Source organism: Sturnus vulgaris, chromosome 22 (assembly GCF_052056855.1).
Source record: "Sturnus vulgaris isolate bStuVul1 chromosome 22, bStuVul1.hap1, whole genome shotgun sequence".
In the NCBI taxonomy this organism is placed as follows: Eukaryota; Metazoa; Chordata; class Aves; order Passeriformes; family Sturnidae; genus Sturnus; species Sturnus vulgaris.
The window spans coordinates 4464368-4486378 of NC_142264.1; the positions used below are offsets into that span (position 1 = coordinate 4464368).

The following is a 22011-nucleotide window of genomic DNA, read 5'->3' on the forward strand; positions in this document are numbered from 1 at the left end:
GGGCCACGTGGAGATTCCCCTTCCCTGGGGTCCTGCATGGGCTGGAACCCCGGTGCCCACCTGATCTTGGGAAAACCCTGATTTCAGCTGTTGCAGGAGAACTTACCCTGAATTTTGTGGTGGGTAAAGGCCATGGCAAGGGGAGGTGTAGGCCCTTGGTCTGCAGAGAAAACAAGCTTTGGGTACAGCTGTGTTTTATTTCAATCTGGAAGCAGCAAGAAGGTGGCAATACAGTGTGTGTGTGCAGAATTACTGGAGAACTGCAGACGTGGGTTTGTATCTTCTCACACTATTAATGACCACTGAGGGCTTCCCACACACCTGTTCCTTCTACTCCATCTCCACCCCCAATCCCACAAGATGCTCCCTCTGCACCAGAGTCCCATTGGCAGCTCCAAGTGAGAGCCCACAGCAATGGGATTCAGCATCCTGCGGCAGAGCTGATCCCGCCCATGGATCCCGCCCAGCTCCCTGCCCAGAGCTGGATCCAGCACCGGCATCTCGCTGCTCCGGGCTCCTCCTGCCCTGCCCGGGGCTCGCAGGGCTGAGCCGATGGCTGAAGGCTCCGGGGCAGCTCCCGGCCCCGCCAGGAGGGACGGACGCTGCCCCGCAGCCCCAATAACTCTTCCTGTCACCCGTTTCCACCAAGGCTGTGGCAACTTTACCTGCCCATGCCCCCCCTCCCAAGGTGGCGAGCTACAAGTTCTTGGCACACGCCACGTCCCTAGGGCTCAGAGTCCTTGTCACAGGTACAGGGACACCAGGACGTAGATGATCCAGGTGATGGAGGCGAACAACCCGAAGAGGAGGCTGACGAGGACCAGTGACTGGGCCTTTCTGGATGCCACGTACGCCTGGGCCACGTCCCCGCGGGCGAGCGCTGCCCGGGTCTGGCAGGGGGACAAGGGAGGGGTTAGAGGGGACCCGCAGCACCAGGAGAGGTTTCGGGGCTGCCAGGGGAGTCCTTCCTTACCTCGTACGAGTAGACGAGGGCCATGACCCCGGTCAGCAGGCAGCAGAAGAGGGTCACCAGCACCGACTCCACCATGTAGTCCTTGGGCAACTGCTGCCCGCGGGCGGCGGGCAACGGCCCCGGGCCCGGCTGCACGTTATACTGAGGAACAGGGGATGGTGAGAGCTGCGAGACCCGGCCTGTGCTCCCCTCCCGGCCTGTGCTCCCCTCCCGGCCTGTGCTCCCCTCCCGGGCCGTGCTCCCCACACATCACTGGCGGCACCGCACGGAACCCCACAAACCCGGGAGGGGAGATAAGGGGTGACCCCCGCTGCAGAGCGGGGCGGGCGATACGTACCGTGGGGTAGGGCAGGGGCCCGGGTGGGAAGCCTGGGGCTGGGAAGGGCTGCGGTCCCGGCCCCGGTGGGTACATGACGGGTCCTTGCTGGGAGAAGCCGGCTGGGAACGGCGGGTAGAGGACGTGAAAGCTCTTGGGGTCCGGGGGCGAGTAGGGTGGAGGGGCCCCCTCGAAGGCTGAGTTGGTGACCACAGACACCGCCACTGGCCTGGCCCCGTGGCCCGCGGGGGGCTCGCTGCGGGTGCCGGGGGTGGGCAGCCCCCCGGCCGCCCCGTCGCCATCCCCCGGCTCCGCTCCCCGCGCTGCGGGGCCCTGGGGCCCGGCTGGCGGGTCACCGTCCATCCGCGGAGACGCCTGCGGGGACAGGGAGGTTCTGATGGGCCGGGACATTCCCGACACACCCACCCCAGCGGTCACCCCAGGTTCGGAGTGGGATGGGGCTGCCTTTGTGCTCCCCCCGGGGCCGCGGCCACCCCGAGCCCCCAGCGCCCCATCCCCGGCCCCACTCACGCCGGTGCCCGCGGGTCCCAACTGCCGCCGCTCGGGGCCCGGCCCCGCTCCGGCCCCCGAGCCCCGCGTGGCCCCGCGCGGGCGGCGGGAGCGCAGCCGGGGCCGGTTAATCATTGACCCGCTGTTTGCCCAGGCCCTGCGGGCGGGGCCGCCCCGCACCGGCCACCCCGGCCCCCAGCACCGGGGTCCATCGCCGGTGGCAAACGGGGGTGGCCAGCGGGGCCGGGGTCAATCGCAGCCCATGGAGCCGGTGGTGGGCGCAGGGCAGTCAAAGAGCTTCACAGCAATTTGTTCATGTTTAAACATATGATTAGGTTTTATTTTAGAATATTATAGTCACATGTAGAATGTGGTGTGTGTTCTGGCTCTATTTATACACAAAATGTATGTAAAATTCTGTATATTGTAGTTATAGCTATTAATATTTAACATGTGTGTGTAGATATCTCTATCGCACCCCACGCACAGGATGCGTGCACACACAGCGTGTAGTTTCTTACCCGTACGTGTTTTTATGTGTCCTGGTGTCTCTGTGTTGTATCTTCACGTGCTTCTTCACAGTTCCATTGTACAGCCCTCAGCACGCACCTGGTGTGCGCTGGGGAACAGGGGTAAAACACACGGGAACAGGTGCAAACATGGCCATGGCTGCAAGTGTAAAACACACGGGAACAGGTGTAAATGTGCACATGGCTACAGGTGTAAAACACATGGGAACAGGTGTAAATGTGCACATGGCTACAGGTGTCACACACCGGGGACAGGCGTGAGCTCACACAAGTGCCTGGGTAAGATAGTGCAGTCGATAATACGGCAGAGCCGTCCAGCGGTCCATCTGTTCCTCCACCCATCTGTCCGTCCATCAGTCCGTCCTTCCATGTGTCCATCTGTCCGTGTGTCCATCTGTGTGTCCGTGTGTCCATCTGTCTGTATGTCCACCTGTCCCTGTGTCCATCTGTCCGTGTGTCCACCTGTCCGTGTGTCCACCTGTCCCTGTGTCCACCTGTCCCTGTGTCCATCTGTCCGTGTGTCCATCTGTCCCTGTGTCCACCTGTCCCTGTGTCCATCTGTCCGTGTGTCCATCTGTCCGTGCCGACGCTCCGGCCCCGGGCTGACCCCGGCCGCGCTCAGCGCACGTGACCACGCCCCCTCCAACACCACGCCCCTTCCCAGACCCCGCCCCATCCCCAGGCTCCACCCACCCCTCCGGCCCCGCCCCCGCCGTCCATCCCGCCATGGCGTCCGCCGGCGGCCCGGACGCGGAGCGGCCGCACCCCAAGCCTTTCCTCATCGGCGTCAGCGGCGGCACCGCCAGCGGCAAGGTGAGCCCACCGTGCCGGGAGCCGTGCTGGGGCTCACCCCGTGCCCGGGCAGCCCGCGCGGCGCGGGGGCATGGCCGGCGCGGCCCCGGGCTCGCCCCCCGCACCGGGGACAGGTCGGGCTGGGGGTCGGGCCGGGCCGGGCCCCGCGGGGAGGGTCGGGGTCCCCCTGCCCCGCCTGAGCCCCCGTCCCGCTCAGTCCACAGTGTGCGAGAAGATCATGGAGCTGCTGGGGCAGAACGAGGTGGAGCAGCGGCAGCGCAAGGTGCTGATCCTCAGCCAGGACAGCTTCTACAAGGTGCTGACGGCCGAGCAGCAGGCCAAGGCGCTCAAGGGACAGTACAACTTCGACCACCCCGGTGAGCCGCTCTCCCCGGCCCCAGCACGGCTCGGTCGGTGCTTGGAGCGCAGCTGGGTCTTACGGGAAGCACCTGTAGGAAATGGGAAGTGTTGGAGAACAGAAATGTGCTTTCCCCCACCAAGACATCCATTTGTCCTTCCCTCGTGCCTGCTGTTACTGAACGGCCCTTCTGGAGCCGTGGAGAGGTGCAGAGCATCCCAGCCTGCTCCGTGCTCCACTCCCTGCTCGTGAGAGGCTCCTTAATGAACCACATCATTCCCCAAATCCTTTCCTGTTACTTCTTGTCCACACAAACAGCTGCTCCCCTTGCCCGGGGGAGTGCTGTGGATTGTAGGCGGGACAGGGAGCTGCCCTTGGCTGAAGTCTGGTGCCTGTAGGGTGAGTAATGGAAACCATGAAAGATGCCTGGGGTTTTCCAATTGTCTCTGGACTAACAGAAGAACAAAGTTGCACAGAATTACACAATTACTAAGTGGGTTGATAAAATTATACAATGACCAGCTTCACTTTTGAGCTCTTAATTTGTGTTGTAGTTGCTTATAAAAGGCAAACGGTCTCTTCCTTATCACTGAAACCAAACACAGCCATTGTCACTCTGGCAGAGAGTGTTGTGTAGGAAAGAATAAGCTGCATTAAGAATGGTAGGAAAGAACAAGCTTCAAGTTCCTTTTTTCCTGGTGCAGTACTGGGCAGAGGGTTTTCCCTTTGGGTCTGGAAAAATCTGAGCAGAACATTTGATACAACAGCATCTGAAAGTCCTTCTCTTTAAACTTTTGTCTCGCAGATGCCTTTGATAACGATTTGATGCATTCAACCCTGAAAAACATTGTTGAGGGCAAAACGGTTGAGGTACCAACGTATGACTTCGTGACACATTCTAGGTGGGCTCTGGCTTTGTCTGAAGTGCTGGGCTGTGTGGGGGTGTCCCCAGCCTGGGGACAGGTCACTCAGCAGTGGCACGAGGCCTGTTTAACAGTGTGCTGTGGGTGTTCTCTCCTGACAGGCTGGCAGAGACCACGGTGGTGTATCCCGCTGATGTTGTCCTCTTTGAGGGGATCCTGGTTTTCTACAACCAAGACATTCGGGACATGTTCCACCTGCGTCTCTTTGTGGACACGGACTCTGACGTGCGGCTGTCCCGCAGAGGTAAAGCCCTGCCATGCTCCTGTTCCTTACCCGTCCCCACCATGGGACAACACTCAGGGCTTTTATCTCCCCATCCCAGTTCTGCGAGATATGAAACGTGGGAGGGACCTGGAGCAGATCCTCACCCAGTACACCACGTTTGTCAAGCCTGCCTTTGAGGAGTTCTGCTTACCAGTATGAAGCCTTTCACTAATTTCATTTGTGGGGTCTTTTTTTGGGGGGGAGGGGTAGAGGAGCAGGGTTGTTTGGGAATTAGCTGCTGTAGGCGAAGCACTGGTGGCTTTTGGTATTTGTATTTCACAAATCCCACGCTCTCTTCTCTTCCTCATGTCCTCAGCCATTTTGAGCTGGTTGTTAAGGAACTGAAATTGTCCCTTCTGCTGGCGAGGCACCATGGAAATGCCTCAAGCACGTTTTCTCACTGCTGGCTGCTGGGGCTATTTAAGTATGGGTCTCTCTGAATGAAACACTCCCACTCTCAGTTTATTCTTAAGTCTTGTAGGAAGAAAGAAAAGCTTGGTTTCCAGCAGCCTTTCTCAGAGGGAACACTGATGAAAACCTGGGGCAGATCATTCTAGCTCTGCTTGCTACACTGTGAGGCCAGTTTAGGTGCTCAAATAATCAAATTAATTTGTAAAATTAAAAAAACGCTATGAGAACAAAATCCAGTATGTGGATTAAATAAATAGGTAAAGGCTAACTCAGGCGCCTCTTGCACTAGATCAAAGGGATTCTGAAACTACTCATTAGAAATGCTGGATTTGCCAGCTTTTTTCCAACTGTTGGAGGAAAGAAAATGCAGGAGTGCTATGGCGGCAAAGATCAATAAAATGTTATCAGAGGCAGGCAGGAATTTCACATGCACGTTGGATACCTTGGCTCTCAGCAGAGATTTAGCAATAGCTTGCGAAATGCTGATTAAAACCAGCTCCTGGCAAACAGACCTTGCCTAAAGTGGGCAGTGTTTGAAGGCAGCTCAGATGGGTAAAATCAAAGGACTCCACACGAGACCTGCTGATTCTACCTGGTGGTTCTCTGCAAAGGGACAGTAAGAAGAATCCCTGGGCTTAAATCCAGTGCGTATTTGCCAGTGTGATATTGTAATTAATTTAGGTTGTTACCATGAGAGAGAGCTTTAATTGACAGCCCTGAAGCCCCAGCACCTTCCATCTTTGCCCAGTTTTCTAGACTTTGGTTGCTTCTTCCCGGAATGAAGCTGACTTTTCCCATTAACAACCTCCTCCACCACTGTTTCTGTTTTTCAGACAAAGAAGTATGCGGATGTGATCATCCCCCGAGGCGTTGACAACATGGGTAAAAGGGAGTTGGGTTCCCTGCATTCCCTGGGGAGACACCTTTGGGGTTGGGAAGAGAGCAGGAGGCACACTGCTGCCTTGAGTGCCTGCTCCTGAGAAGGGGTTTTTGCTGGAGGGGAGGGAGCTGCTCAGCCTGATCAGAAGGACCAGCTGCTCAGCCTGTGGAGGGCTGGAGAAGTGACCCGTTGAGGTCTGACCTCACTGCAGACAGCAGGCAGAGTTTCATTTAAGGGCTTGTTAAAACTCGAGTTGAGCAGGGCTGGATGCTCCGCATTTTCTAGATAACTCAGCCAGGAGAGCCTTCATGTCCTGTATTCGCCGTTCCTCTCTGCAGTTGCCATAAACCTCATCGTGCAGCACATTCAGGACATCCTGAACGGAGACATCTGCAAGTGGCAGCGGGGGGCGCTGAACGGGCACGGCCGGACGTACAAGCGGCCGTTCCCGGAGCAGGCGGAGAGCGGCTCTGTGCTGGCGGCCGGGAAGCGCTCCCACCTCGAGTCCAGCAGCCGCCCGCACTAGCCCGGCACGGCCCAAGGGTTTGCCTCTGGTCCACACCAACACCGAAGACAACTTTGGGAAAGGACTTCCATGGAATGGTTGGTGAAGTGCCCCTTAAGTCGTCCTAGCAGCGGAGGGGATCCTGGTGGCAATCTTCTCACAGAGGGAAGGGGTTGGCCATCCATCCCTCTTCCCTCCAAAGCCCTCCCTGTTCTCCCTGAGATGTCCGGAGTTGTTACTTGATGAACTGGTTAAAGGCAGTGCTACCTGCCTTTTTTTAATTTTCAAAATGAGATCTAATACTGAAGATTCCCCTGAAAATTAAGCACTAGCAAGATACCCCATTTCCCTGATGATGGTCAACTGTAGCAGGAAAATCATCTGCCTCTTGAGTGTTTTTCTCTCTATCCAAGACTAGCTCACATGCTGTTAAATTTAACAAGGTCTTACTCTTCTCCACCTTGTTGGTACCTTGAGTTGTGGCCAGCCTCCTCCTAGCCTGTGGGGTCAGAGGGACTGACCTGTAGAGGCACCTCTCCCTTGAGATAGGGGTGAGACAGAGACTGGGACAAATGGGAACTTGCCGTTCACCAGGGGACAGGCCCAGGAAGTTCAGTGGTTCTAATTCCTAATTAGTGATTCCTAATTTATTCATTTCCAAGCTCCTGAATCTTGCTACACTGTATGATTATTTTTTGTACCCAGTTGTGCTTTACCACAGTAACTGAATGTGTGAGCTCCAACTGGATTGAGTTGCTCATGGAAACAGAAACCTGACCTTGTCAGTATCAGTGTCTTTTAGTGCATTTCTGTACTGCTGGTTGCAAATTCTGCTGGGCAGAATCCGTCCACTTCCAGAGATGGCTAGTGAGGTCAGCAAGGGGGGAAACTGGGAATTGCAGGACCCTCCTTTTCCTGGCACAAGCAGCTGCCTGGACATGTTGTACCCTCAGACAGGGTCAGAGCACTTGCCTTGCACTCCAGCAGCTTCAACTCAAGAATGTCTGGCTTTCTAAAAAGAGCCAGTCTCTCTAAAGAGAGACAAGAAGTACAAACAGTGATATCCCAGTTTCTGTAGTTTACTCCAGATAAGTGATACTGCAGCAGCATGAAGTGTCTGTCTGGGGAAAAAAAATGCAATGAAGTGCTGGTTGGACCTTTGAAAATGTCCTTGTGATACTGTTCTTGAATCTGGATTTACAGTGTAATTTTGAGAATGACGGTGGGAGGGAAATGTTATTAAGAGGAACTTTTTCATATTTGCTGATTTTCTAAAAGCAGGGTTTGGCTGTGTTGATTGTGGGTGTGTTAGTTTGGCTAATAAATAAATGAACAGCAATCAGAAATGACCATTTTTATAAAAGGTAATTCTGGTACTTGCACTATGCTAGCACAAAGGCACAGAAGGGAACACTTCTGGAGAGGTTCTTATACTCAACAGTTCTTTCTCCCCTTAACTAAGAATTGTTACCTTTGGTTCTGTCGTGGCTGAAAATTTTTAAAAACCTCCCTAAACTTAAGAAATGCAATCTGCACTTTCATCCCTGTAGTCTTTTCAGCTCTGGAAAGGGGTGAAGATTTGGTGTCTCAGTGATAGTTCAGTGGTACTTCAGCAGTGCCCAGGAGAAGGCAGAGCATTTCCTGACTGCTGCTGGTGCTGTTTAGCTCAGAGTGACAGACTTAGAGTATGAGCTACTGCACTGAAGCATTAGCTCTCAGGGCTGATTACAGTAGGAGCAAAATAGTCACTAAAACCTACTTTGAATGACTGTGGTGTTGGATCATATCTTCCTCGGGGGGGTGGGGGGAGCCTTGAATAGAATTATTTAGAGCAGTGAGGAACTGCACAGCCAAGAGCCCCTGGGTGTGGGAATGCTGCTCTGGCTGCCCTGCAGGACCTGCTGCAGCTGCAGGAGATACAGAAATGGAACGTGGCCCAGGTACTACAGCCCTGCTCAGACACCTGGACAGAGCCCAGACAAATTCCCCACTGAGTCCTCAGTCCTTCACCTCTGCCTTCTTCTCTGTGAATTCTCTGCTGGTGCAGGCCAGGCCATGGGCTGGGTTTCAGTGTTTTCACTCTGAACCCATGTGCACAAGTTGGAACGGGTTTCCTTGTCAGCAAGATCAGTCCTACCTTGCCCAGGATTCCTTTTCCCATGGGATCTGAGGTGTAATGGCAATACTGCCACTACTGGTAACAGGCCTCAGGCTTCACATCAGTGCCATAAGGCCAAAAGATTCTTCTGGCTTTGGCTCAATTCCTGGCTTGCCTGAAGCCTTCTTCAGCTGTAACAGCAATTTTTAATGTCTTTTTATTTTGCTTATCTTCTTAAAAGTGATGCTTATGTCAGATGATTATAAATAGATAATAGTAACAAGTCATTATTCTATGCAGAACGAGCTATTTATAAATGTAGCTTAATGCTGTGTTTACATAAATAGAAATGATAGCAGAGCATTGGAAGTTGGGGGCAAATAATGCATTGTTGAGGAATAGAGTAATGGAACGATGCTGCAGGGCCAGTTACTGATTGTTAAAGAAGGGTAGGCTTTAGGGAGGGAAAACCTGGGTTTCGGGCATAACAAAGAAAACAGAAAAAAGTACCTGATGTGTTGGAAAGAGTCCATTGATAGTAAACATATAATGGGATTGCAGACCACAGTGACAGGAAACACATGAAATAGCCCTAAGTGCAATGCAGTGCCAGAAGGAAGAAACCACCCCTGTACTCCCAGGAAAGAGAAGAAATTGTTGCAGCTCTTCCCAGCAAAGGAGCCTGGGATGCTGTAAACTGAAGGCAGCAACCTTCACACCCTGAGGGGCAGTGAAGGGTGAATGTAACAGGGGCAGAAGCTGGGAACTGTGCTCGTAACAGCTGTATTACTGTAGAGACCTTTTCTGTAACAGTGTTCCTTTATGTTCTTCTGTAATCATTAGATCTGGACTACTACAAAAATAGCTGAACCGACTGTTAAGATTTCCATGATACTAACAATAAATTCTTGGCTTTGCACAAAAGGTGTTTCCTTTTGCTGTCCCAAGGCTGGAGTGGTCAGTGCTTTCGGATCAGGATGTTCCAGGTGTCCTTCCAGCGCAGGGCCCTGAGTTCCGTGGGGGACAGCGCGGGCTGCCCGTAGGTCACGGGGCTGAAGGTGCAGTACACAAAGTACACCGAGGAGAACCAGGCCACAATCAGGGCACTCAACATGCTCTTGAGCAGCACAGATCTGGGATGAGACAGGGAAAGAGCACTCGAGTTACATCAAGGCAGGCCAAATACTTCATCCAAAAGACCTGTGCCTGGCCTGGCTTCCCTAAAGGCAAATGATAGTTTGGCCACTGCTGGAAAAAACACTGCTTTCCCTGCAGCAGCTTGCCCAGGTGACAGCCCTGGAGAAAGAGCTGTGCCAGTCCTCCTGTTCAAGAGAACTATTCTGCTGAAGCCAAATACCTGCAGAGATGCTCTCCAAGATGCTGCAGTACCACAGGAATCAGGAGAATCTGGAATGTGACAGCAGGCAGGTAGTGGTACAGGAAAAGTGTTTTCTCCATCAGGAAGAAGGGCAGGTAATTCACAGCCCAGCCTCCAGCACAGATGCCTCCTGCTGACGTCCAGAGATGCCAGGCATCTGCAGGAGACAGGAGATGGCATCTCAGAGCAGAGCAAGGCACAAGTCTCCAGCTGGACACACACACACAGAGTGCAGCCAGACCTTCAGAGATGTCGTAAATCTTCCTCCTTCGCCGCAGCAAGTACCACAGGGACAGACACAGGTAGACCAGAGCAGCAGCGTTACCTGAAGCCCAGGTGGCAACATTCCCAAGGAGGTGGATCTGGGCCTGCAGGATAGATGATGGTCTAAGCCAGAAGCAGGAACATGTTGCAATTCTTTTAGGTAAGTTTAAATATTACCTACACAAACTTGCTACATTAAGCTCCAGAATGTGCCCGCTTAGTAACCTGGAACAAAGCTGGTTGATACATTTGCTGCTTTAAGACTCTTGTGTAATGAAAGGCATTTAAAGGTTGTTATTGGAGATGAACTCATCTTCTGCATGAAATCAATAATGGAAACTATTAAACTGCAATTTACCTTTTAAAAAAAAAGCACAAGCAAACATGATTTAATTAAAAGCAACTATTGTCAAAGCTGTATCTCATGCTAAAATAAATACCTCATCCCTCATGGAAAACATATTAATACAAGAAAAGTCCTTGGCTGGAAGCTGCAGCCCTGCTCTGACCCACTCCTGGAGCTCACATCTGAGCTGTTCTGCTTTCTCAACAGCCTCACAGCTACTTCTACCTCTTGCACTTACTCCCGAGGTGGGGTGGAGCCAGTACGCAATATTGGTGTCCATTGTGATCCAGTCCAGGGCAGAGGAGCTGTACTTATGTTCTGTGTCTTCATTTTTTAATGTGAGTATTTTCCACTAGGAAAAAAAAAAGGTAAGCAGAAGGCTTTCAGAACTGGAACAACAGGTGGGACAGCAGGTATAAGTGAACAGCTCGAGATGTAAGATGTTAAGTTCCTAAGCTGTGAGTGGAGAAGTATTTTACATATCTCATATGGATACTGATCAATACAATGGCTTTATTTTGTTATTAAATAATGCACTTTCCTTAATGAATTTCTACAAAGATAGTAAGGGGCATCAACACTACTCACTGCACGTACCACACATTACAGTTCAGTTTCAGGCAGCTTCTGGGTGCCCAACCAATTTTCCTCCCCCCTCTTTTGTTACACAATCACTTGGGTATTCATTACTGGACAACTCAGGTCTTTAATGCCCTTATAAGTGCATTCAGAAATACTTTTTTACAGTGAGGAAGCCAAACTATCAGCAAGGATTAAACAATGAATCCTCAGGCTCAGTCTGCAGAAATGCTCAGGTTCCTGCTCTGCAGCAGAAAGAAAAAGGAAAGGAATAAGAAGACACTCACCTGCAATTCTGTGAACTTTGCCATGAAGCTGAGGTTTTTACTGATGTCCATCTGTGTGGGAGAGTGGAGTTCCACTTCCCTCTCTTTTTGCTCTTGGCCTGGAAGAAAACAGCAAAGCTCGGAAATAACCACATAACAGGTAGAAAGCTAGAAAGGTGAGAGAGCACACAGGCTCCTCACTCCCCTAGGAGCCCTTCTCCAATACATCAGCAACTGCAGCAGCACTTGAAAGGACTTTGTAAGGATTCTGACACCATGGAAGAGCCAACTGAACACACACACAGTACCACGTTCCCATCACCATGAAGTGAAACCTGCTTCAGGAACATGGCTGACACATACTTTTCCCATATCTGTGCTCTTCCACATTCCACACCATGCTCTGGTGGTAGCCTTTGGACAGCTTCTCTCCAACCACCTCCAGTTGCCGGTATCCCCACTCAGGCAGAGATGCTCCACTGAGCTAAAAGAGAAAGACAACTGTGAACTTTTAAACTGAAAGTTCTACCAGTTTGAACTTCAGGATGGAAGAAGTTCCCAGGCTCTGCTGAGCACTGGATGACAGCAAGAGACTGCCAGAAAATGTGTGAAGAGTCACCACGCAAAATTCTCAATAAATGCTACAGCCATAAAATCACTGATTCTGGCAAATTTTTGTGAAGAAAAAGATCCTTAATTATTCCTGCTGCTCTCACAGACACATAGACTAAGCCCCAGCTGTGTAGAGTGGTCACAACTTCTTGAGAAGCAGGACAGCTTTGATACTAAAAGGGATGAAGTACCAGTGTGACTACCTAAAACACATGTTGCTCTTTTGTCACATTGAGCAAATTTATTGTTTCCTTTCATTTACTTACTTGGTTATTCTATTATAGTGGTGTAGCTATTTCGGAGCACAGTTTTTGAGATTACAAGAAGTGCATGAAGCAAAAGCTACAGGCAAACAAACATAACCCCACTTGCCTTTAGCACTGCAGAGGTGTTCACGTGAACAAATCTCACTTCTGACAGAATTGTCTTCCACACATCCGTGTCAGACTCACGATTTACAATTTCCTACAACAGAAAGATGCCTTTTGATCCATGTTGTCTCAGCTGTTTCTGCTGGAGCCTGATCAGCTCCTCCCCTCCCTCTGACCACTCACCACTCTCCAAAGGTTCTGTGCTGGCATGGAGATGTTATAATCAATATAGCAGGAAACTTCTTGGGAGTGTGGGCTAAGAGGAGCAGCGACATCATGCCTAAAAGACAAAAAAAGGAAGATCCTGCACCACCATTTCCCAAATACATATAAAAAGCAAACCCATATGGAATTGGCTTAGACTGGATTCAGTAATAAAGCAAAAAGTAACTCACTTATAGAGATTGCACTCTACTCTGAGAGAGAGCATTCCCCAAAACCAAGAGCTGCCAGGAACAGGCTCAGAGGAAGCCAGTGCAGATGCCTGTGATGCCAGGCTGAAGAACAAGCACTGATTGTGACAAACAGAGACGCTGTTCACTGGGGTTTCCAATAATGAACAAATTAGATTTGGAAGGGACATAGCAAAAACCCAAGCTCAGAACAACCCCCTTCCTAATCTGAGTGATATTCAAATACACACAGATGCCCTTTGGGAAGCAGTCAGGAGGCAACTTCATACTGCAGGCTTTCAAAACAGGCAAGAATCTCTGGCAATCAGCCACAGCACACCGGATTGTCCAGCACATCTTCCTAACTTCCAGAGCATATCCTTCAGGTAGGAGCATGCCATCAAAGTCAGTGCAGCTGGATTTGGGTTAAGTCACACAAAATGCTAAATACCTGTACCTGTATGGAGTGGGGGCAATGAAGGGGCAAGGAAGAAGACTCACAGAGGGGACTCTGTATTTAGGAATCTGCAGAACTACCATGAAATGTGAACAACTGTGAAATCCTCTAAAGGCCGCTGGTAGGGAAGAACAGAAGCAGTAAGCAACCATTAAGAAGTTTGTGATTAGAATCAAATCCCTCAGCCAAGTCAATCAGAAAAAATAAATAAGAATACAGCATCCTTCCTCTGGGCCACAGGGATAGTGTATGGAACTAACCACATGAGGTCCCTCCAAGGCTCACTGGTGTAAAAATCCACAAATAACTAGCAGTTGATGGCATACCTGAATGCAAGGTCACTAAGTGGTTATTCTGAGAGCCAGCCCAGCAGAGTGAGGCAGCAGGCTTGGCAGAGCAGAGCACGAGGGGAGGACTTACGTGTTGAGGTAGCGAGTTGTGATGCCGTGGACCAGCTGCACGATGTGGCCATGCCTGACGGGCCGTGGTGGGTTACTCACCACCAGCTGCTGCCTGGTGAAGGGACACCCAAGAGCAAATGGTCAAATTGGAAATGGTTACATTAGATGCATCTTTATATAGAACACAACCTTGTCATGACCAAGTTGTTAGTTCAAGAAGCTGCATGTGGGGACAGGCGTTTAGGCAAGAAAATGAGAAATTCAAGCAATATAGAGGTTGTACCAGAATGGAAACAAAGCTCATCAAGGCAAAGGTGAATTAAGGGCAGAATGAGTCAGAGGATCAGTAATGGGATACTGGCACTCCAGGCATTAGGTCAGTGGTCTGGATCCAGGTCAGTCAGCAGTGAATTAAGGTTATTACTGTCACACAGCTGTTTGGTGGCTTGTGTGAAACACTGAGTGCTTCACTGAGTCTGATGGGTGCTGTACTACAGCTGGTGTCACTTTGGCAGAATTAGAGGAGAGATCAATGGCTTTTGCACCATGTAGAGTAAACTCTCACCTTGCTTCTGGTCAGGGCCATGGCAAGAGGGAACACTGCAGTTCAGTGAACTGCTGCCTGTGTTTTACTGTTCCATAGAATGACTTCATGTCCTCCAATGCTCATAGGAGTCTTTTGAGTTTGAAGAATTTTAAGAATTGAAGAATTTTAAGTATGTTGGGTCTGTGGTTCTGTTAGAGTCCCTACTTGAAAGGTTTGCACCATGGACAAACTTTCCCAACATGGATATAACTTGTAATGGCACACAGTCCTTCTGACAGGACTCTTTATACAGTTCCCAGGACAATATAAGAAACCTACAAAAGCAACTTTTTGATCAGTATGGAATTGCCACTCAAAGGCTTTTACTGGCAAAACAAGGACAGAGAGTCCTGCTCTGCACTGACAGTGACAATGACAAAACACTTCAGCACTAAGCAGGCCTCTCGGGTACAGGCACCACTTGGAATCCTTCCTGGCAGATCTTACAGCTCATTCCATGCTTCTATATAATACAGAGAACTACACATTTTTCAGAAGTGTTTTCTACTCTTTTCTGAAACTCATTCAAGTTTGATAAAACTCATCAAGACACTCTAACACCATGGCTCACACTTCAAAAAGCAGAGTTTCCCTTTCATGCAAAACACCTGAAGAATCTCCACTGGTCTTGTGAGTCTTTCAAGTTCCCCTTGAGCACAGCACAGCCCAGGTTCTGGCAGGAGCAGCTCAGACAGAATTTCAGAGTTCTCAGTAATGCTTTTACCACATTGAGAACGATTGTGCAAAGAGCTGCAATCACTTGCTCAGATCACACCAGGCTTCTACACCCATAAGCAGAGAAGAGTTGCACCCAATCCAATCCAAACCCTGGTTGGGTTTTGGAAGCATATAGGTTGAATTTAAAACTCTTGCATACTCACATTCCAGGATCTTTGACAATCCACCAGTTGTTCACATCCTTGAAGGGATAGCAGGTCACCTGCTGTTGATGGGAACTCCCTCGGCCATTCTCATACCTGCACAGGAAGTTCCAAAACCCCACAGAGGTGTAAAGGTTTATCTCTGTGCTCACCATCCCAGCAGTGCAAACCAACACCACATCACTGATCATTCCTCCAGAGCACAAGGACTCTGAAGGATTAATGAAGACATTGCCAAGACCCAAACTGCTGTACTTGGACTGGCAGGTGAAGAAACAGAGCCAACTTCCACCATCCCCACAGAGAGCCAGGCAGATTCCTCACCTGATGGGGTAAGTATTGGTGTGAGAGTGGAGCCAGCACTGCACGGGCTTGCCCAGCACGTTCCGCAGGGTGATCTGAGAGCCATAGGCCACCTCCAAGGGCTGACCCTGAGTGATTCGAGCCAGACCACCCTGAGAAGGGCAAGGACAGGGTAAGTACAAAGAAGAAGAAACAACCCAGAGGCTGTTTAAATTCTGTTGAGTCACATGCCAACACATTCAACACAGCAGTATCTCCACAGAGTGCCTTCTTTACCAACCAAAATCAAGTCTTGCAGCACCATAATCAATAGACAGTAAATACACAACATCTACAAATCTAAAAGACTACAGGGTCTCAGGAAATATCCCTAAAGTCATGTTCTAAAAGACTGGCTAAGCAATCCTATGGTATACCATGTCACCATGTGAGAGTTCAGTAGTGTATCTATTTCTGTGGAGTTTCCTGTAGGAAGGGACAATCCTTCAGCAGAAGAGTAAATATATATTGTTCTTGCTTCACTGGGAAAAGCTTTTCATCTGTTATTAGGATTTCAGTCATTATTACTTCACCTTAAAGCAGTACCACAGCAACAAAATAGTTAAATGACATAAAAGGGAAGAAATATGCAGGATCAAAGGAACAGGATTAAACACCTAATAGTGAACATTTCCCCCTCTTCTCTCTCATAAATCAGTTCCAAGACCACATTACCTCTAAGCTGGCTTGGAAAGCACTTGTCATGATCTGGTCATGAGGCCCGGAGCGATACAGCAAAGCCAAGTGAACATAGAAGAAGGAGAGATACAGTCCCACGGGGATGATGATGAGGGCCAGACCTCGGGCTAGAAAATGGCACAGCAAGGAAACCTGGAAGAACAGAGAAAACTCATTGGTTTCATGCTCTAGATATAAAAAATTCTGGAGCACTTAGCTTGGTTTTTCTGTCTTTTCAAAGTTTCCCCACTGCTCTCATTCAGCTGTAACTTTGAGGACAACTGGGTAACTTCCAGCAAGGATTTGAAGTGGAGCTGGCAGGAGTGTGTGAGACAAGTGCATGTTCTGAGTCACACATCACTAAGACATGGAAAACAGCAGAAAAGACAGTCACACACACGTATTTTTTTAAACTTAATTCCATCTTCCCCAGCAACTGAGCTGGGAACTGTGCTATGACAGGAGGGTTTCCAGACAAGGAATTTGAGTACAAAAGCCAGCTGCAGACTGCATTATCTGTCAGCTTGAAAGGCTCCTGCATTGAAAAGTGATAAATAATATATTTTGCATGCTGTACTACATACATTTGACAAGTTCTGGTCTCCTATCATGTGCCAGAAGTGGAGTCCTGCAGTGGCCAAGAGCAGCATATAGGTGAACAGGCCCATATACTTCACTCTGAGAAGAAAGTGCATAAAAAATGAACATGGTTAAAAACTACACAATTACCTAACACAAGATATAAATATCCAAACATTCTCTTGAACAGTAGGCATTAAAATCCAGGTAAGACATCATCACTTACCCAACTGCACAAGAACAGGATACTCCAGTCAGCAGGAGCCAAAACCACCAGCTTCCAGAGAAGGCACTTAAAGATAAATGTATTAAATCACTTGCTAGGCTCAGTTTAAAGGTACTTTTACTTTACTAAGGATTACTTCATCCTCTGCAAGGATCAGAGAACAAAAGAGACAAATATCTCTAAATTCAGTGCCTGTAAAAAATTGCAAAGGAGCATTAAGTGACCTGTTATCATCAGCGTTTCTGTGCACAGAAGGAAACCTTCCAGTAAAAAATCTGGGTGGGCGAAGAAGTGGTCCTAAGGGATTTTATTTCTATTTTAAAATTTAAAAAGACAACCCTGCTAAAAGTAAAAACAGGCTTTAACACTGCTCAGGAGAAAAATTCTGGGGGAGCCATATGAGAGGTTGAAGCATTGGACTTTACAGACAGGTGAAGTGAGTTACAGAACGGTTAAGAGGCATAGAAAAACACAGTCTGTGACAAAAGAAATAAAAGTCACCATGAGAATATCCAAAAGGGTGAGAGACAATCCAGCTGTACCTGTGCTTTTGCAAATTGTAGAACTTCAGGTAGGACAAAACTGCAAGCAGGATAAAAAAAATCAGTATTGATTCCAGAAGCATGAACCTTGATTGAGTGATCAGAGAGTTCTCTGTTGGAAAAGAGAGACAGAAAAAATTAGAGAAACTCATCTATAGGCAAGTGCTGCCTCAGACAATCACACTGTTATCCAACACAAGGATCTGCCCTTTTAGGGACAGACAGTTCCTGCTGGGTTTAGAGGGACAAAAACCTTCCAGCAGGAGCGAATTACATGGCCATAACTGTTTCCAAGACAAAGAGGTGAGCAAGCAGTGCAGTCTATCAGGAGGCAGATAAAGCTGCTGCACCTCCTACACAAGCAAAGAAAATCAGTCCTGGGAAATCCAGAGAGGTGCTTCTCAAAGCAAAGAGTCCAGGCAGCGAGCACAGCAAACAATGAGCACTGCAACAGATCTGCAGGAAAGGGAGCTGCAATGAACCAGAATCAGAGCAGCTGGTAGCTGGGAGAGGTTTCTCTTATCAGGCTACTAAAGAGTTGCTGAGAGGCTCTTTCCCTTTCAGGCAGCTGCCAGCAGCCCCTCAGAGAAAACAAAACCAGCTGAGTTGTACACACCAGAACAGTGTCAAATCACAGTGCTAAGGACACAGGCTGGTTTGCTGCAGTTTGGAGATGAAGAAATTTAATGAGGTCTGACTGCAAGTTGAGTTGTCCTGCTGTTAAAAACCAGTATGTTGTAACTCATCCTGTAAACCTCTGAGGCAGGGAGTACAGGCCTCCTTGGATACAAGAAATGTGATTTCCTGTGAGGCTGTTAAAGCTGCCTGGATATGATATATTCTGAAATGAATACTGTATGATACTGAAATGAACTTGTATAAAGCCCAGAAGGGCAGCCTGCTGCAGAGCTGAGAGGATGGAGGAGACCAGGGAGGCTCAGCACAGACTGACACAGGCCAGGGTTGATGTATTGTTAATGTTTTCTGGGGAGATGCTACTCCCCCTAAACATTCCTAAGGAGAAAAGGGACTCTTCTCCTCATGTATAAAGAATGGGGCTCAGTTGAACAATCTTACCCAAGAGAATCAGAAGAGCAGCTCCAAGTGCAGCACAGTGGGAGAGGTGCAGTTCAACCAAAATCTGGTAAGCTAAAGGCACACAGAGAGCACCAGCCAGGGCTGGCAGGAATCGCAGGGACCACACAGGAACATTCATGCTGTATTCTGAAACAAAAAACAGGAAACAGTGATCCATCAGTTTGGAGATTTAACTGCAGAGAGGACAGACCAATACAGAATTTCTTAATTGTTAGAGGAATGTAACTCCTACTTGCACTAATTCGTTCATCTTGTGTTGCTTAAACTGTTTAGCTAATTTAGAAAGTCTGTGCTATGAATTCATAGTGCTTTTAACTTGTGCTAGAGAACTGCAGAAGACTTATTTAAAAAGAGAAGAGAAATGAAGGTTTTGGATAAAGTGTTATTTCCATTAGACAGGCAAAAGGAATCTGTCAGTTGCTGAAATTCTGCTTATTTTCTCTAAAGAATGAGACAGTTAAAAACAGCTCTTACCAGCTCCAATCCTGTTCCATAGGAAGTTTCCATCAAATCCTCCTAAGTAACCTACAACATAAAGAAGAGAATTTCCATTTTCACAGCACGTAAAACCTGGTGCTAAATTGGGAACCATTTCTCAAACATACAACTTTTCCTTGCATGAAGGCCCTCTTTCCCAAAAGGGTCCTCTTTGATACAGTTCTGTCTTGCAGCAATGCTTGAGAATGTGCAGAGGCACAAAGAATATCAATTGGGAACAAGGGATGCTCAGTGACAAAGTCAGATGTATATTTAATCCCTTCCTCCCATACAGACACTTTCATGTTGTGATATTTAAGTTACAGAAAGGAACCGAGGCTTGCTGCCTATTTCTTGTCATTTGCAGTTCTCATCCTACCTTTATCCAAAGGATTGGATAACAGTGAGGTGATGGACACATGGCTTCATCATCTCCCCTCTACTCATACAACAGCCTCCTAACAATCCTAAATAAAGGAAAACTCAATTTTCCCTACATCAGAGTTTCTCATCACTTGTGTTTTCCCCCATTAGTGGATCTGATGATTCATTTCTAACCAGCACCTCTCTCTTCTACAGCAACATGCAACAGACACTTCCCAATTCCAGGAGACCCTACCTCCCAAGGCCAGCAGCATGTGGCCAAAGGGTGGGCCACTGTCATCCACAAAGAAGATCCTCTTCATGTAGAGTGAAACGAATTGGCCATAATAAACTTCATCGAAACTGAAACACCAGAGGCAGAAATGTGTCAGATCTAACTGCAATTATCCTGCAGGGATATTCAGAAAGCAAACACTGATTTCTTGGCAGAAAGCTAAGAATGCAATGAAGCACTGAGGCTTTGCCCCTTCTCCTCAGAGGGTTTTATAAAGGAACGACTATCACTGTATTTGGATTGTTCAGTCAGGAAAAGAGAAGGCCCACAGGGGTGGCCTAATTATGGCCTCCTGGTACCTGAAGGGAGCCTACAGGAATCTACAGGAGACTGTAAGAGCCTGGAGTGGCAGGACAAGGGGGAATGGCTTCACAATGACAGAGAGTGGGTTGAGATGAATTTTTAGGAAAGAATTCTTCTCTGTGAGGGTGAGGAGGCCCTGGCACAGCTTGCCCAGAGAAGCTGTGGCTGCCCCTGGATCCTGGAAGTGTCCAAGGCCAGGTTGGACAGGGTTGGGATAGTGGAAAGTGTCCCTGCCCACGGCAGGGGGCAGAATAAGATGAGCTTTAAGATCCCTTCCAACACAAACCAGGCTGGGATTTTGTGAATCTACGATTTACAGAGGCTGACATCAGTCAGGCTGTGCTCGTCTGCTCCTGCATTTTTGCTCACAAATGTTTGAAAAACAAGTCTGTGTCATTCAGGTAGAAAAGAAACTCATTACTCACACCACAGCTCGTGGATAGCAAAGCCCCCAGAGACGACTTATTAATCCCATCACAGTCAGTGCCACAAGGTTCACATTGATCTCTGCAGTGACCACAAATGGCTCCTTCAGAAATCCCAACATCCTGTCAAAGGTTTGTCTGAGCCTTTGAGAGCAGAAGAGAACAGCAGTCACCCTTTGGCTCACAGAGAGCTGAACACTTCACAGAAAGCATCAGGCCTAATTTCTACTACAGCTCATGGTAATTAATTTCCCCAAATTCTCTTGCTGTTCATGCTTCTGTGTTTCTATTCTATCTACAGGACTAATTGTAAAAATAAAGTTACTGAACTGACATAGTTTTTATCTGCCCTGCTTCTGCCTACAGTAGTAAGCTAAAAACCTTGTTTATTCTTACACTGGTTCTGCAGAAACACAGCAGCTTAATTCTCCAGCCTGTATTCTGCTTTGAGTAAAGCAAACTTTACAGCCCAAATTCTGATGCTACTGATGGACAACCGACTCAGGCACCAGATGACCTCATTAACTGAGCTATTTAGAGCTCAGGCAGCTTAAAAAAAACCCAAGTTACTTCCTTGTAAACGAAAGTATTTCTTTGGGAGTGGGGAAGGGAGGGGCAAATCCCCCAAACACCCTCTGCATTAGAATGCTGGTTACTGGAGCACGTCTAGGTGCTGTTTAAGAAGTGGTAAAAGCTAGGTCAGAAAAAGCAGAGAATTAGTGCCGTGCCTCCTCACCTCAACACAACGGAAAGTTACCAGAACAAATCCATCTGTGTGGCTTTGATCAGGGGAGAACAAAGCGAGATGCGAGCACATTACCACCATCCAGAGCGGTGCCACTGGCCTGGTTTCTCTCTGCCTACAAAACACAAGCGCTGAGGTTTTCAGGAGCCCCTGGCAGAGCCGTGCTCTCACCTGAGCCCTGTCAGCCCCTGGCAGGCGCTGGGACCCCGGGAGCACCTGATGGAAGGCCCAGATGTGCAGCATCACCACCTCGGGCTCCTCCTCAGGGTGTCCTCAAACCTCTGCCAGGCTCTGCACCCCTGATGAGGGGGGAGCAGGGCCACCGTGCCCCACCCCGCCTTGTTCCCCCGTTAAGCATTCGGGGGGCAGCAGCACCACGGACCCCACACGTCGCCCTCAGAGGGTCACTAAACCCCACCACCCACCCTGTATCCAGCTCTGGATCCTCCCTTGAGTATTTTTGGGGGGCACAGGAGCACCAACCCGAGCCCCGCGAGGCCTCGCCCACCCCCCCTCAGCTGTATGGAGGTGAAGGGGGCGCGGGGAGCAGGGACTGGGAACAGCATTAGGACCGGAATTAGCATCGGGACCAGGACCACGACGAGGAAGACTAGGACTGAGATTGAGAAAAAGACAGGGATCGTGACTAGGATCGGGACTAAGACCGGGACCAAGCCTAGGACTGGGATGGGAATCAGAACTAAGATCGGGACCCCCCACGTCCCACACGGGCCCCGCGCGCTGGGGGGGGGGGCGTGGCCGTTCCGCGCCCCGCGCGCCACCCGCCCCCTACCTGGCGACACCGGATGTGACGTCAGACGCACGCACGGCGCAGGGCGGAACC

At 49.3% G+C, this 22011-nt stretch overlaps 3 protein-coding genes across 4 annotated transcripts; 1 reads left to right on the forward strand and 2 right to left on the reverse strand.

The window, feature by feature from the left end:
- Positions 1 to 187: 187 nt before the first annotated feature.
- On the reverse strand, positions 188 to 1910 carry PRRT1B (proline rich transmembrane protein 1B). Of its 2 annotated transcripts, XM_088177467.1 has the most exons (4): positions 1821 to 1910; positions 1311 to 1664; positions 974 to 1114; positions 188 to 890 (listed from the first exon to the last, which is right to left on the reverse strand). In XM_088177467.1, the coding sequence occupies exons 2-4, from the start codon at positions 1650 to 1652 to the stop codon at positions 744 to 746; spliced, it is 630 nt and encodes a 209-aa protein (XP_088033593.1). In that variant the 5' UTR covers positions 1653 to 1664; positions 1821 to 1910; the 3' UTR covers positions 188 to 743. The 2 variants fall into 2 exon arrangements, with proteins under 2 accessions (XP_088033593.1, XP_088033591.1); XM_088177465.1 differs by lacking the exon at positions 1821 to 1910 and having other exon boundaries at positions 1311 to 1803.
- Positions 1911 to 3032: 1122 nt separating this feature from the next.
- Positions 3033 to 7809, forward strand: UCK1 (uridine-cytidine kinase 1). Its single transcript, XM_014873240.2, has 7 exons — positions 3033 to 3142; positions 3339 to 3498; positions 4285 to 4381; positions 4504 to 4646; positions 4726 to 4820; positions 5912 to 5960; positions 6297 to 7809. The coding sequence occupies exons 1-7, from the start codon at positions 3056 to 3058 to the stop codon at positions 6482 to 6484; spliced, it is 819 nt and encodes a 272-aa protein (XP_014728726.1). The 5' UTR covers positions 3033 to 3055; the 3' UTR covers positions 6485 to 7809.
- A 954-nt stretch (positions 7810 to 8763) lies between these two features.
- On the reverse strand, positions 8764 to 22006 carry POMT1 (protein O-mannosyltransferase 1). Its single transcript, XM_014873239.2, has 21 exons — positions 21961 to 22006; positions 21159 to 21282; positions 20423 to 20566; positions 19656 to 19762; positions 19034 to 19084; positions 18539 to 18685; positions 17462 to 17573; positions 16920 to 16985; positions 16699 to 16792; positions 16112 to 16267; positions 15419 to 15549; positions 15095 to 15190; positions 13647 to 13739; positions 12561 to 12657; positions 12379 to 12471; positions 11758 to 11878; positions 11416 to 11513; positions 10788 to 10901; positions 10181 to 10307; positions 9919 to 10096; positions 8764 to 9694 (listed from the first exon to the last, which is right to left on the reverse strand). Exons 3-21 carry the CDS (start codon positions 20542 to 20544, stop codon positions 9520 to 9522), a joined length of 2178 nt encoding a protein of 725 aa, XP_014728725.2. The 5' UTR covers positions 20545 to 20566; positions 21159 to 21282; positions 21961 to 22006; the 3' UTR covers positions 8764 to 9519.
- Between the last annotated feature and the right edge of the window lie 5 nt (positions 22007 to 22011).

Coding starts and splice junctions, on each gene's coding strand:
- UCK1 (XM_014873240.2), top strand. CDS start 3,056: ATGGCGTCCGCCGGCGGCCCGGACGCGGAGCGGCCGCACCCCAAGCCT. Junction 4,647..4,725: donor CGTGCGGCTGTCCCGCAGAG/GTAAAGCCCTGC, acceptor TCCCCATCCCAG/TTCTGCGAGATATGAAACGT. Junction 4,821..5,911: donor TTGAGGAGTTCTGCTTACCA/GTATGAAGCCTT, acceptor TCTGTTTTTCAG/ACAAAGAAGTATGCGGATGT.
- POMT1 (XM_014873239.2), bottom strand. CDS start 20,544: ATGTTGGGATTTCTGAAGGAGCCATTTGTGGTCACTGCAGAGATCAAT. Junction 16,268..16,698: donor GAGACCAGAACTTGTCAAAT/GTATGTAGTACA, acceptor CTGTTCTTCCAG/GTTTCCTTGCTGTGCCATTT. Junction 12,472..12,560: donor CACAGAACCTTTGGAGAGTG/GTGAGTGGTCAG, acceptor TTTCTGTTGTAG/GAAATTGTAAATCGTGAGTC.
- PRRT1B (XM_088177465.1), bottom strand. CDS start 1,700: ATGTCCCGGCCCATCAGAACCTCCCTGTCCCCGCAGGCGTCTCCGCGG. Junction 1,115..1,310: donor GGCCCCTGCCCTACCCCACG/GTACGTATCGCC, acceptor CCTGTTCCTCAG/TATAACGTGCAGCCGGGCCC. Junction 891..973: donor CCCTCGTCTACTCGTACGAG/GTAAGGAAGGAC, acceptor TCCCCCTGCCAG/ACCCGGGCAGCGCTCGCCCG.